At 56.7% G+C, this 14,989-nt stretch overlaps 1 protein-coding gene across 4 annotated transcripts in view; it reads right to left on the bottom strand.

Annotated features, from left to right (window-relative positions):
* Nucleotides 1-203: 203 nt before the first annotated feature.
* OGDHL (oxoglutarate dehydrogenase L) overlaps nt 204-14,989 on the bottom strand; it is a 28,952-nt gene continuing 14,166 nt past the window's right edge. For 3 of the 4 annotated variants that reach the window (XM_055275344.2, XM_055275346.1, XM_055275343.2), the window contains 15 exons: nt 12,888-13,067; nt 12,608-12,736; nt 11,650-11,829; nt 11,196-11,348; nt 10,505-10,607; nt 9,848-9,976; nt 8,682-8,832; nt 6,282-6,409; nt 5,229-5,407; nt 3,751-3,822; nt 3,507-3,632; nt 3,346-3,418; nt 1,926-2,089; nt 1,592-1,746; nt 204-920 (listed from right to left, as the gene is read on the bottom strand). In XM_055275344.2, coding sequence (XP_055131319.1) covers nt 797-920; nt 1,592-1,746; nt 1,926-2,089; nt 3,346-3,418; nt 3,507-3,632; nt 3,751-3,822; nt 5,229-5,407; nt 6,282-6,409; nt 8,682-8,832; nt 9,848-9,976; nt 10,505-10,607; nt 11,196-11,348; nt 11,650-11,829; nt 12,608-12,736; nt 12,888-13,067 — 2,046 coding nt within the window. In that variant the 3' untranslated portion in view covers nt 204-796. The remainder of the gene's footprint in view (nt 921-1,591; nt 1,747-1,925; nt 2,090-3,345; nt 3,419-3,506; nt 3,633-3,750; nt 3,823-5,228; nt 5,408-6,281; nt 6,410-8,681; nt 8,833-9,847; nt 9,977-10,504; nt 10,608-11,195; nt 11,349-11,649; nt 11,830-12,607; nt 12,737-12,887; nt 13,068-14,989) is intronic. The other variant, XM_055275347.2, reaches the window with a different exon arrangement.

Genomic DNA, 14,989 nt, shown 5'->3' with positions numbered 1-14,989 from the left:
CCTGGGAGGCGGAGGTTGCAGTGAGCCAAGATCGCGCCACTCCACTCCAGCCTGGGCGACAAGAGCGAAACTCCATCTCAAAAAAATATCCACGGAGGCGGATATTTTCTTCTCTCCATTTTTTTAACTTTCTCCCCATTCCCTACCTTCTCTCAACCGCCTATCCCTCCCCCAATTTTACAACATGAAATGAAAACAGCAAATCTCTCTGAAGCATGTTTTTATTTCTCTGTGATTTGGTTTTCTACTTTGGTACACATGAGCTGTGGCTGCATTTCACACAAAAGCTCACACATCTCGCAGGAATGCCCCATAAAACAGAGCGCAAACACATCACCCAGCAGGTTCACTTCACCTGGCTGTTACTGCTGAAATCCCTACTTCTAAGAGCACAGAAGAGAACATCGCTTTGAATCTACAGATGAGTGAGGGTGGGGCGAGCAGCAGCCAGGGCTGCCAGGATGGGAGCGGCCACAGACACAGGCCCCCGGGTGTCTGTCTTGAGACACAGGTGGAGAAGCCGCCCAAGAAATTCCAGCAAGATGGGAGCAGCTGGGGGATGCCCCAGCACAGTAGCCTGCCTATAGGACTCCTCTGGCTCCCTCAGTCCTGGCAGATTCTGGCATGACACCAAGGCCAGCAGTGCTGGCTCTTTGGCCCTGTCACTGTGTGAGTCTGTTTTATCCTGGGGCCCCCGCAGCCCCTCTCCTGGGCAGGAGCTCCGCCCCTCCCCTTTTCATCACCCCCTTGGTCCCCAGCCGACCCACAGCAAGACCTACACAGGTCTTGCCCAGCTCTAAAATGTCTTGCCCTCAAAGGCCTGGAGATTGAAGGCAGTATCCAGAAACTTCTTCAGTGACACCAGGTGAGTGTTCCTGTTTCCTGTGGCTGGTGCAGCCGCTGGGTCCCGGCCAACATACCTGCAGGAGGAGAGACAAGCTAAGGGGAAGGCGGAGCCTAGCCACCCCCCGACCCCTGCCCTCACCCCAGGACTGCAGGGGGGCACGCATCTGAGAATGGCTGACCTCAAAGCCATAGACCCTGCCTTTTGGCCCTGGCACCACTTCCAATGAGCTGCGAAGCCTGGGTCAAACTCAGTCACCCAGCCACAGAAGAGTGGGGAGAAACTGTCCCTCCATTTCACTGCACTTGCCCATGAGGACAACAAATGAGGCAACAACTCAAAGACTTTGGGGACAAACACAGTTTTGGCTTCTTGGAGTTTCTCAGGACCCTCTCCCATCTTCCCAGGGACACATGATGCCAGTATTGAGCACCCACCATGTGCCAGGGCTAATACATACATCAGATCTAATCTTATCACCACCCTTTGTAGAGATGCAGGGACTAAGGCTCCAAGGACTACATAACCGGCCTAAGATCTAAGGTAGGAGTTTTGAGACATGTAGCAGGTTCCCTCATTCAGTTCTGGCTGCAGAACAAACACAAAGCCAGTACTGATGATGCCCCACCATTGCTCATCACAGAGAAGGGGAGGGCCAGTTCTGGGTAGCATGGCCTATGGGACAGACGGAGCCAGGACAGAGCCTCAGGGCTGAGGTGAGGGGCAATCAGCGGCCCCACCATGTACCATATGGGCCGCGTGCGCCTCAGGATGGTCATGAAGCGTGGGCTGATGTAGTCATAGTAGCCCATGTTCTTGTGCTCCTCCTGACACCAGGCCAGCTCCGCATCTGGGTACTTCTCTGCCTCCTGCTTGATCAGGTCGAAGGGGAATGGAGAGATCTGGGGAGGCAGAAACAAAGGAGCATAGCCAGAGGAAGGGCGGTATGTCCCCAGCACCCCCAGACAGGAGGCACAGGGCCTCACCGGCCTTCACCTGGCCTGCCTGGCACATTGGCCAGAGCCGGGGCCAGCGACGTGAGCTTGCCCGTCACTTGACTGTGCAAGGGGCTCAGGCGCACCTGCTCCAGGCGCGTGATGGCCACTTTCTCCTCCAGGCCTTGGCTGCTCCGCTCCTTCACCAGGTCATAGTACACCTTTCCCGTGCAGAAGATGAGCCGCCGCACCTGCTCAGGGGCCCGTGCTGCGGCCCCATCTTCAGGAATCACCCGCTGGAAGCTGGTCCCTGAGGGACCAACAGGACACGGCAGAGGTGTTGGTACCCAGAGGGGCTGGGGCAGCTCAGGACCAGGCCTGCATCCCCAGGCTCTCCTTAGCCACTGACACCAACTGCAGGTTTGGACCTGTGGCTGCAGTGGACACCTCTTGAACTAAAAGATGGAGCAGGGGGCAGATGACACCCTGAGCTGTCATAGGGAGAGGGGTGGAGACACCCAAGGGTTGAGCCCTGGAAGCATCATGTTTAAGGTGACCGGAGACGGGGGTACAATGAGAAGCACCCTGAGGAGACAGAGAAGGCGACATGATGGCATCATCCTTTGCCCCAACCTTGCTTCTGCCCAGCTGTGCCCACCTCCTGCAGAGCACTGCAGTCCCCCACCACTAAGCAGATGTCCCAGGAGGCTGCTGCATGCTCTTCCTCTTTCAGCCTGGCAGCTGAGCTTCACCTCCAACCCCAACCATTCTTCCTTCCTGAGTCCATGATCCTGACCCCAGGTCATGCACACTGCAAAACCTCTCAGGAGGCTACTGTAGTGTCCTTGCATCCCTGCATCTCAGGTGAGGACTCTGGGGTAGAGAGGACCCAGGCCCTCAAGAGAGAAGCCAGCACAGGGCAGGTAGCCCAGGTAGTCCAGTCCCGACATCAGAGCTCTAACAGCTGCCCACCTGCACAGAGGGGACATCCAAACACACATGGGAGAAAATCCAACCCCTGTCCATGCTGAGGCCCTTCCCAGCCCTCCCCCTTCTGCCCAGGACCATTTTCCAAGACAGCTCTGCTCCACCAGCCTCACACCTGTCCTTCCCTGGACATAGTCACCTCTCAATTGCAACTATAGGTGTTTTATCTGATCCGACTCCCAGGTAAGTGAGGCCAAAGACTCCTGGAGGGGACACCAGGACCCCACGGCCTGTAATGTCTGTTTGGCTCATGAATTTTTAAAATGGACAAATGAATGAATGATAACTCAATATCTTGCGAACTTGGCAGGCCTCTGCCAGGCCTCGACCAGCCCTGCTAGGGTCTAAGGGGGCCCCAGTGGACTCTACCATGGACGCAGCCCACATGACCTGAGCTGGCCCAGGTCAGCCACTGTGCCAACCTCCCAACCCTATTGCTAGTGGGACCATGCCAGGAGCTGCTGCAGGTCAGCAGAACCACAGGCAGAGGGGAGGATGGAGAAGCCCCAGAAGCAGAGGCCACATGATGGGCCACCGCCCCAGTGTGGGCTGCCCCACACACCCAGGCCAGGCACGTACCGGATACCATTTGGTCAAAGCTGGACTTGGCCTCTGGGTGCCTCAGCAGAGATTTAGGTGTGAAGATAATCAGCTGGAAGGGAAACACACGCCCAGCTGCCAGCTGGCCCTGCCTGGCCAGGGCCCCTGCGTGTGACCCCTGCCCTGGGACGGAGACTCACCGGCTTGCGGAAGGGCAGCAGGATCTGCCGGCGCAGCACGTGGAAGTAGTTGGCCGGTGTGGAGCAGTTGACCACGATCCAGTTGCAGTCATAGAGCTGGCTCACCTCGAAGTCCTTGGTGAATGCCTGTGGGGATGAGATGCATATGGCCAGGGTGGCTGTCTGCTGCAACCACACCCTGGACCCTTAGCCCTGTGGGCACAATAGGGTGCGTCCCTGTCCTGGGGACAGCGGCAACACTCACAGGGTAGGCATCCGAGTCGTCATTGCTCATCTGCAGGAACCTCTCGGGCCTCGCTGATGAGTGCTCTGGGCCCTGAAAGCAAACGCCAGTCGGCCAAGGCTGGACCCAACCATGGGACTGACATCTGGCCCTGCAGAGACCCCAGGCTCAGGGGAAAGTCTGGAGGGCTTCTCAGTGGAGGTGCCCTCGCCCTGGAGCCTGAACCACAGAAAAGAACCAAGAATGTGGAACAAGAGCAGAATGGGAATCCTCAGAGTGGGGTCCGCCCAGAGCTAGCACAGTACGTGAACTTGCAGGGACAGAAGAAAAAGCAAAAAGTCCACACTGAGACGTGCTTTCTCTGGAATGTCCTGGAACAGTGGCTGCCACTGACTGAGCACCTGCTGTACAGGAGGCGGAGTTCTAGGAATCCCACATGCCTTACTCGCTAACCCCCAAAGTAGCCCCATGATGCAGACACTCTTCCCCACTGCACAGATGAAGAGGCAAGGAGAGGGTAAGAAACCACCCATGACCACGCAGCCAGACAGGGGCCGACCCAACTCAGCCTGGGCCTCGCCCACCCTCACCGACATGGACCGCTCTGCTCCATGAAAGCAGCAAGACAAGCCCAGGGGCATCTCCAAGCCAGCTCCGGCAGGACAGGGGTGACCCACCCCACAGCTGCCACTCACCCCCTCTTGGTGGGGATGGCCAAGGACCCAGCCCCCCACACCCAGCCTGGCCCAGATCCTGCCTCCCAAGAAGCTGCCTTCACAGCAGGCAGCCCCAAGCAGGGAGCCTCACCTCCCTCCTCACTGACCCCCGGTGTTGTGAGGATGCCGAGTACGCAGCCTGTAAAGTGCTCATAACTAAACATGCCACTCAGGGATAATGGTGGCGATGAGCCCCCTGCCTGTCTCCCTTCTGCCTGGTCAGGCCACCTGCCCACCAGATGGTATCACATGACACCCTGCTCCTTCCTCCCTTCCTGTTAGCCCAGGAGCCTCCGGAGGATGCACCCAGCCTGCACGTCTTCCCTCTGCCCCACGTGTGGCTGCAGAGGCAGGTCATACAGGAGGGGACCAGAGGACAGGCAGTACTGCACAGAAATAGCTTCAAACCCCAGCTACTAGCTGTGAGACCTTGGGCAACCTACTCCCCAGCTCTGTGCCTCAGTTTTCCTCATCTGAAAAGCAGGAACAGGGCCTACTTCATTAAGTTGTATGGATTCGAAGAGTTAACATTCAGAAGCGTTGAACAGTGTCTGGCGCACAGCAAGCACTCATGCGTGGTAGCGCCTTCTGCTGCCAGGGGTAGCATCATCGTCTCAGCAGCTGCAGCACGCACATGTGCAGACCCCACCCTGCACAGACCCACATGCTCCAGGGGCCTGGAAGGCATATACCGTCCAACCCGACAAGGGGCCCAGGGTCCATCCCGCCCCTCCGAGGCCCGCCAGAGCCCACCAAGCCACCAGCCACCACCGCAGCCCTCACCATGCCTTCCATGCCATGGGGCAGCAGCAGCACAATGCCGTTATGCCGCACCCACTTGGCCTGGCCGGTGCTGATGAACTGGTCGATGATGCACTGGGCCGTGTTGTGGAAGTCCCCAAACTGGGCCTCCCAGAGGACCAGGGCATTGGGGCTGGCCATGGCATAGCCCAGCTCAAAGCCTAAACAGAAGACAAGATAGAGCTTGCTGCACGCGGTCACCAAGTGGCAGTGGCTCCAGTCAAACTCAGCCCTTTCTCAGTATATCCTCCATGCCCCCACCCATCCTTCTCACAAGCCAGGACGAACCCGGGGATTCCCTGGGATTCAAAGGGTACAATGTACCATCCTGGGGGCTGACAACATGCCCAGAGATGCTACCCTCGGCCCTGCTATCATGTGTGGTCAGCTTCAACCTTATTTAGGTATCCTGGGAAGGCAGCAGGGACCATCTGTCAAGAAGAACTCCTTAAAAACATGCAGAGCTGCTAAGGAGAAGGGGCAGAAACAACCCTAGAGGCATCTGCCTTGGGGCAGGGGGCTGCCTGGCCTCTAGGGGCAGGCAGTGAGGACGAGGTGAGCCAGCTAATGATGCATCTGAGGGAGAGCATGCACAGGGGACACAGGCAAGGAAGCCCAGAGCCCAGAGAAGGGATCTCAGTGCAGTGTTCCTAGGGTGCAGGGCAGAGGAGGCAAGATGGGGCTCAAAGGAATGCGAGAGGGCTGGGCCAAGACTGGACTGCTCAGCAGCTGGAACCCACGCAGACTCTGTTGGGCTCTCTGTCTGGCCCACTGGGGCCCTGATACCCACAGAGCTCCCTCAAAGCAAGCAGGGCCGCCCAACTGGGATCCCCAAGGGGCCCAGATGGGACATGATTTCACCTCCCACATGGCCTTAAGGTGAGGGCAGCCCAATCACCATCCCCCAGGGCCATCCCCTAAGGGCCTCTGAGCATCTCTCGCCCCTCCCAGGCCCTGGCCCTGGCCCCTTCCCAGCCCATCTCTGGTCCCCAGGTGTCTGGGGTCTGCCTGGCCTGCAGGAGAGCATGGACCCACCCAGGACTCCGTACTCCGAGAGGGAGCTGTTGCACACGGTGTACGGGGCCTGGTCAGGCCAGAGATGATTCATAGGCACACACGTCCTGCGGTCAACCTCCTGGTCATGGAGAACGTGGTGCCGGTGACTGCAGAGACACAGACCGGGGCAGGGACAGAGGGCAGGTGGGCTGGCACCTGTTCACCTGGAGCAGGGGAGCTGGGCAGCAGGAGGCAGGCAAGCCTCCGTCACTGTCCCAGGAAACCTGCAGGGTCCCAAAGGATGGCATCCAAGAAGGCTGTGGAAAACCAGAGCCATGTGGTCCCTCCTGCAGCCTGTCCCCCGCCAGGCCTCCCCAGCCTGCCCCCTGCCTGCCAGCAGCCCTCACACACCACGCACTGGGGGCTCTGGGGGAAGGAGCTGTGAGTTGTGCCACCTCTCTGAATGTCAGCTTCTCACCCATAAAGGGGACCTGATGAGACACTTCCCAGGTGCCAGCTAGAGCCAGAGACCCTAGGAGGCCACTTCCCCTGCCCCGTCTTACTGGCTTCTTTACCATCTCACCAGCCCTGTCCCAACTCACAAGAGACAGAAACCACTGTGCAGTAGCCGAGGTGGGCACAGTAAGTGAGGGGCACCTGGCTGAACCCCAGTCCCTGGCAAGGACTGACATGTAGCTCAGGGTGCATCAGAGGGGCCACCTGGGCCCTGGTTGGAGCAAGACCAGCCAAGATGAGCAACCAGGAATGAGAAAGCCAGCTGGTCAAGTCCTGGAAGCCACACCACCCTGGCTTGCTAACCAGGAGTGGACTGAGGCAGGATCTAGAACATTTTAGGAACCCGGACCAGAGGAAATGTGATGTGGACAACTGACAAGTGTCAAGTCCCCATTTGGATTCACAAAGACAACTGCAAACAAGCAAGATAGGGGCTGACTTAACAGCAGTACACACACACACACCACACACATACATACACATGTCACACATACCACACACACATACACATCCCCACACACCAAAGACATACATACACACACACACCACACACATACATACACACACCACACACACCAAACACCACATATACACACACCACACATACTACACACATACAAAACACACCACACACATACACCACACATATCCATGCACATACACCAAACACCACACACTACACACACCAAACATACACACCACACACACTACACATACCACAAAACACACACCACACAGACTACACACCACAAACACAATCACACACACCACACACTACATACACTACACACACTACACACACACCACACACACCCCACATATATCACACCACACACGCACCAAACATGACACACACCACACATATCACACGCACACACTCCACACCACACACACTCCACACATACCACACACACCCCACATACACACCACACACGCACCAAACATGCCACACACCACACATATCACACGCACACTACACACCACACACACACTACACACATACCACACACCCACCCTCACACACACCATACACACCCCCCACAGACACACATACACACCACACACATACAAACACTGCACACATACACACCCCACATATACAACACACACACGACACACCACACAGCCACACACAGACACAAACACATACACCACACACACCACATACACAACAAACATGCCACACACAAATAAACACACACCACATACACACACCCCCCTCACCACACACCATTCACACCACACATACACTCCACACACACACACCACACACACACCACACACACCACACATATCCCCACACACACCATACATACACACCCCATCCACACACCACACCCACACACACACCACACACAATCCAAACTCCACACACATACTCCAAACACCACACAAACACACCTACACACACATCACACACCCACACCACACACAGACCACACAAACACGCCACACACATACCCCACACCATACACACCAAACACACCACACACATGCACACACACACCCCTTACACTCCCCCCACTCACCACATACCACACACACCACATACACACCAAACACACACACCACACACACACTAAACACACACACCACACACACTAAACACACACACCACACACACACTAAACACACACACACAACTTGCCCACACTCACCACACACCCCACACACACACACACGATCCTGAGGACCACAGACGGCCACCAGCTTGACCTTAGTGGACAGCTTGGGCCCAGCAGTGAGCTCTGCACACTTGCCCTGGGGGATCAGTGAGGTGGCTATCTGATGATGCCGCCAGAAGGCAGGGGCTAGGGATGCTGTGAAGATCCCATCCCAACAAAGGCCCCCTCGGGATCCCCAAGCCAGGCCCAGCTTCTGCTCCGGGTCTCCTGTGCGGATGCTGAGCCCCACTGCGCTCACCTGAACGTGCCCCTCTCCACATCCTGCCCGCTGAGCCGCACGTGGATGCCCTCCTTCAGCAGGGAGCCAAAGGCCATGTACTCTGCCAATGCCCAGTCCACCGTCCGGTTCTTGGTCATGTCCGCACGGCCACGCAGAATGCGAGAGAGGCCTGTGGGAGGGGAGTGCTGGCCTGAGGGCCACGGGACAGCCAGCCCTGGGGCGGGTACGTAGGTGCCCAGCACACACCCCGCACAAAGCAGGGCAACCATCTATTGATTTGGTCGGAGGGCAGGGATGCTGCAGGAGGGCCCAGGGCCAGGCACCCCTCCTCCAGCTGAGACAAGGGGCCACCCTGAGCCTGCGGAGGGGTGGAGCAGGTACCACTTGGAAAGCATTGGCCACGTTCCAGACACCGTCAGGCTTGGAGTCATTTACTCAGATCACACAACTGTCAAGGTACTCGGATTTGACCCCAAGTCCCCAGGCCTATGCTGTGCTCCTGTCGGCCCCACACACAGAGGCTAACACACAAACAGAGCGGGCACATGCCCCAAACACTGTCAGCATCTGCGCCAGGACATTCGGTCTCAGTGCACACTGTAAGGGAACCCCCTCAGAACTCCTCCAGGTGGGTCAGAGGGTGTGTAGGCACCCCAAAACAGCCACAGGGGACCCTCTGGACTTCCCAGGCAAAGGTCACAGTGACCCCAGCCAAGGAGTGCAGTCGGTGACCACCCACATTCCAGTCTCACCCCAGACGGGGGGGGCTGCCCTTGGTCATTGGTCCAGGCCCTGGCAAGCTGCCGTCCTTCCAGCTGCAGAATCCTGCCCACGTTCCAGGCTGCATTCCAGCCCCTGTATGGGAGCCCTTGCTTTCCTGCTCTTCTGCCTGACCCAGGGACGCCCCGGCAAAGGCATTTGGAAAATCCAAGGTCCCCAACCTAAGACTAATCACTGGTACCCAGCTGGGAGTGTGGCATCTGGAGCTGCCCAGCTCACCACGCCCACCCTGAGAAGAGCTACTGTCACGGGCACAGACGAGGTGCCGAGAGCTACGTGGACCCACTGCAGACTGAGCAGGAATGCGACACACCATGTCTCTTGCATCCCAACCAACCTCCCTTCGAGGCACAATGTTGGGGTGGGACCAGTAGCCTGGGCTGCAGCCTGCCCAGCAACCTCACCGGTGTGGATCTTAAAGTCCTCCAGGGGCACAGAGCTGGCCACACTGCCGATGTGGGTGAGCATGTCCTCAGGGATCCCCGTGGCTGGGCACGTCATGCTCTTGGGCTCCCCATCTACGTTGAAGAAGCCTGAGAGGGAGCGAGGCTCTGTCCACACTGTGTCAGCGGTGGGCTCTGACCCCCCTGGCCAGCCTGCCTCCCCAGGACTGAGTGCTCCATGGCTTCCCAAACTCCACTGGCACTCGGACTCACCCTGAGCCCACCCTTGGGACCTGGGACAGCTGGACAGCCACAGCTGCAACTCCCCCACAGGCCCAACACCCACCTCTGGGCCCCAGGGTAACAGCTCTTCTAACCCTGCCCCCCAGGGAGGCCCTCTGAGCACCCTGGCCCCAAGCATCCAGTGCCCGAGGGCTTCCTCTCCCACCTGGCTGTGCCCTCCCTTTTCAGTGAGCACCTGGCCATCCATGCTCAGAGGGCAATGCTATCCTTGACTTGCAGGAATTGGCCCCACGCAGCTTTGGGGCCTCAGGGATAGAGCCTGCAGCCTCTAGACTAGGCAATGACAGCTGTCACCCAGGGCCATTCCAGTCCGGATCCCAATGCAAGACCTCAAGGCCCAGGGGAGTCCCTCTGAGCCACACACTGCTCGCTCACCAGGCCAGGGGGAGTCCAACCAGTGCTTTATATGCAGGATCTTTTTATCCTTGGACCTGCCATAAGCCTCCTCACAGATCCGGTCATATTTGGCAATTTCTTCCTGGAATCAGGGTGAAGATGTGGACAGAGCAGCAAAGCCCTGGGCAGCCAGAGGCCCAGTCCACTTGGACTCACAAGTCCTGGTCCCCAACATCAAGTTCTTCTAGAACTCTCTGTCTCTGGCCTATAGGGACCTCATGGCTAGAAGCCAAAGTCTCAGAGTTCAGGATATCCTGTACAGGTACCCCGAGGCTGGGCAGGCCTGCAGTGCACTCAGCAAGGGGCTTGGAGAAGGCTCCGGAAACTTGTAGTCCTTGCTCTCAGAGCTCCATGAAGGTGGAAGGACCAACACTCCATAGATAATTATGGGGACCCCAGCTCGGGGCCGCCTCCTACAGGAAGCCTTCCTGCACTCCTGCTCAAGGCTGGGCTTCCCCCACATTGCAGTACCCACTGTGTCCCACTTGGCTGTAACTGCATCCTTAGTTCTTGGTCCCTTTTGGTAACTGGGGCCTCTTGGGGATAAGGACCATAGTGGCTACTTCTTTAAATCCTTAGTGCCCAGCACTGGGCTGGTAACATCTACAACCCCTCCCCAGGGTCCCCACCCAAAGTTTGTCTTGGGCGCCCCTGCAGCCTGCCTGCCCACCTCAAACTCCTGCAGGGTGACTGTGCCCTCGGCAATCAGTTTGTCTGCATACTTCTTCAGCACAGGCACCTGTCTGTGGATCTGCTTGTACATGAGCGGCTGGGTGAACATGGGCTCGTCCATCTCATTGTGGCCGCGCCGGCGGTAACAGACCTGCAGGAGCAGCCAGAGGGGCTCAGGCCCTCCCCTACGCTGTGTGGTCAATGTAGCTGCTGCAAAATTGGGGAATATCTGGGCAGGGCACACCCACTGGGAGCCCTTTGAGCTCCACTATCACCTCTCACCGAATGAAGGTCCTGTCCCAGGCCTTTGCACAGATTGCTCTTGGTGGCATAAATCTCTCATCCAAGAAGCACTCCCAGCCCTGAGTGCTGAAGATGCTGAAGACCTGGCTGGCTCAGCACAGCAGGGATGGGCCACCCACCCATGCCTTGGCCTCAGTCCCCAGACCCACCAGGTCCACGACAACATCTTTGTTGAAAGTGTTTCTCCATTCGGCTGCCACACTGCACACGTATATCACAGCCTCTGGGTCATCGGCGTTCACGTGGAAGATGGGCGCATTGACCACCCGGGCCACGTCAGTCGGGTATGGTGAGGAGCGGGCCATTCGGGGGTCTGTGGTGAATCCAATCTGCAGAGGCAGGAGAAACCTGCTGCGCCTCTCAATTTACTTAGAGTGAGATAGAAGGTGCCAGCCTTGGAGACTGAGCAGGGGGATGGATGCTCAAGGTCCACTGAGGTGCCCAGGAGGGATGTGGGACACAACAGGGTGATGGTGAGCAGCCCCACAATTAGACACAGCAACAGCTCCCACAGGGACGGCAGCAACACCAGCTGGGTGGAGCCTGCTCTTTTTTGCCAGTCACTTTGACACACTGGTAGTGAGGAACATAGGCCTGGAAAATCCCAGTCCCAACAACTGCTAACTGCAACCTGGGGCAAGGTGCTTACGTTCCATCACAGCCTGTTTCCTCATCTATAAAAAGGGCTCACTTAAATTCCCACCTCACAGGATGTTCAAGGACGACGACGTGACTTAATGCAAACAAGGCAGTGAACACAGGGCTTTCTAGACTCCAGATGAGCTGTTAGAAGCTCAGCTGCCTTACAGAAAGGGCACCAAGGTCCCTGTATCTAAGATTGCCCATGCGGGGCTGCACACGGCCAGCCTCCACGAGGCACTTGCTACACAGGTGCTTCTTTGGTCCTTCCAGCCCTACTTATCCCTCCCTATTGTGTCTTCCAATTTCACAGACCAGGACACCAAGGCTGGGAAGAGCAGGGTCCTGCCTGGTAAGCAGCACAGCAGTGGGCTCAGGGCCAGGAGCATCTCACTTCCCCCCAAGCTACTGCCTGGATTTCCAGGGATGCTGACGCTATGAGGCCCAGCATGGAGCCTACACGCTCACCTGGTTGTTGACGACGACGTGCACGGTACCATTGGTCGTGTAGGAGGGCAGGTCGCTCAGGTGGAAGGTCTCATATACCACGCCCTGGCCAGCAAAGGCGGCGTCCCCATGAACCAGGATGGACATGACCTGCAGGGCAGGTGTGAGCCAGGAGGGGCTGCGTGCCGCAGCCCATGTAGCCCAGCCCCACACCTGTACTGTGGAGACCCAGGGCCCAGCCCAGCCCTCTGGGCCCACCCTGAAGGGCCCAGGTCCTCGGGGCTCCCCTAGGTGAGCTCACCTTCTTGCCCTGGGCATCTCCACGGTAGAACTGCTCTGCCTTTGTCTTCCCCTGCACCACAGGGTCCACTGCCTCCAGGTGGGAGGGGTTGGCAACCAGCGACAGAGTGATGTTCCGGTTGGTGACGCGGTTGATCCTCTCATGGTACATGCCCAGGTGGTACTTGACGTCCCCGGAGCCCTGAAGGTGGAGATGGGAACATGATGGATCCTCCCCTCCCACATCAGACAGGCAGACACACAAGCAGGCACTGCAGCCCACAGTCAGGCTGGCACATTCCCCAGATCCCACTGCCTCGGAGGGCCAAGCTGTCCCTGACCCCTCTCTCCTCATCATACTGCCCCTCTTCACTGGCCTGAGGGAGGAAGGCAGGGACCCCAGGCCTTGGCTCAGAGCCTCTCTGTACACTGACCACAGAGCAGGAGAGCATAAGAGTGGGGAAGGCCATCCAGCGGCAGAGAAGCCATCCAGCGGCGGGGAAGGCAGGGAGAGAAGGGCAGTGCCTAGGCATCAGTGCGGAGACCCTCGGCCAGGCCACCAGCAAACACTGAAGCTGAATCCCCTGACTCCTCAAACCAATGGCAGCAATGAGGGACACACAACATTTTATGACCCTGAAGCAAGGAAGACTTACAGCATTCTACACAATATCCTAAGACCAGAAAACACAAAAGACACCTAAATTCTGACAAATTTGCCATGAGGAAGCAAACTTCACCCAGCGACAGGGGAAACAAATCAAGCTGAGAAAAATATTCATAAACAAATGCAGGCAAAGGGCAAATTCCCTCAATGTACAAAACACTTTTACAAATCAGGAAGATAAAGCCCAAAAACTCCATAGGAAAATGAGCAAAAGCCACAAGCGGGAATTTACAGAAAAATATGAATGGCTCAAAAGCATGTGAAAAGATAAGCAACTGAATTCATAACAAACAAATGCATTACAACAAAATCCTCTTTTGAACCTATCATATTGGCAAAGATGAAAGGATTCGAGAGCATGTGGGAGGAAGTGGGGTGGGGGCTCTGGCACCGTCACACACTGTGGATGGGCTCGCTGACATCTGCCAGCTCCTGGGAGGGTCGTTCGGTCCCACCCCCTTAGCTCCAGCCGCTGCACTGCCGGGACACCATCTAACAGATTCACTCACACATGTGCAAGGACCCTCATTAGAACAACCCAATGTCCAGCACGAGGGATGCTCTAGCTGTGAGAAGCCTGGGGTAGCCCATGTGTGCAGGCAGGAAACAATGACAACTTGTTAAGTGAAAACAGCAAGGTGCCACCCGGCATCACGGCTATGCCCATGGCCTCTTACAAATAAGTCTGCACTGGACAAAGAGGTTTGTTTGTATCAGCATGAAATGTTTCTAGAAGTACACACCTAAACACAACAGAAGCACACAAACAAAACTGGCCACAAGAATGGAGTCTCACTGAGGAACATATTCTCATTGTATTAGCTTTGTTCTGTTTTGTTGTTTTCACAATGATCAAATTTCTTTTTCAGTTGAAAAAAAATAGTAATTTCATTTTAAACATCCTTTGGCCAAGTTTTCCAGTATACACACAGGTCATCTTTGACTCATTGCAACCATTCTGGGGCATGCACTTTTATCCCTGTTTTATGGAAGAGCAAACTGAGGCTTAGAAGGCTGAAGGTACTAGAACAAAAGAAACAGGATGTCAGAAAGACCTGGGATAGAAGCCAGTAGGTATGGGTCCACACACACACACACACACACATACACACACACACACGGCAGCAGGCTGGAGACAGCAGGAGAGATAGTCCTGAGGGCAAAGGGACACAGAAGAGGGAGTGACAGGCTCACTGCCCAGAGGACCCAGAGAGCCACCAAAAGGGAAGATGGGCAGGACTTTGAAAGAGGCTAGGCAGTTGGCCGGAAGCGGTGGCTCCATGCCTGTAATCCCAGCACTTTGGGAGGCCGAGGCAGGCAGATCACCTGAGGTCAGGAGTTCAAGACCAGCCTGACCAACATGGTGAAACCCCATCTCTACTAAAAATACAAAAATTAGCCGGGCGTGGTGGCGCATGCCTGTAATCCCAGCTAATTGGAAGGTTGAGGCAGAAGAA

The sequence above is a fragment of the Symphalangus syndactylus genome, chromosome 4, assembly GCF_028878055.3.
Source record: "Symphalangus syndactylus isolate Jambi chromosome 4, NHGRI_mSymSyn1-v2.1_pri, whole genome shotgun sequence".
In the NCBI taxonomy this organism is placed as follows: domain Eukaryota; kingdom Metazoa; phylum Chordata; class Mammalia; order Primates; family Hylobatidae; genus Symphalangus; species Symphalangus syndactylus.
Note: the sequence above shows the minus strand (reverse complement) of the source record. Positions and strands in the feature narration are given on the sequence as shown.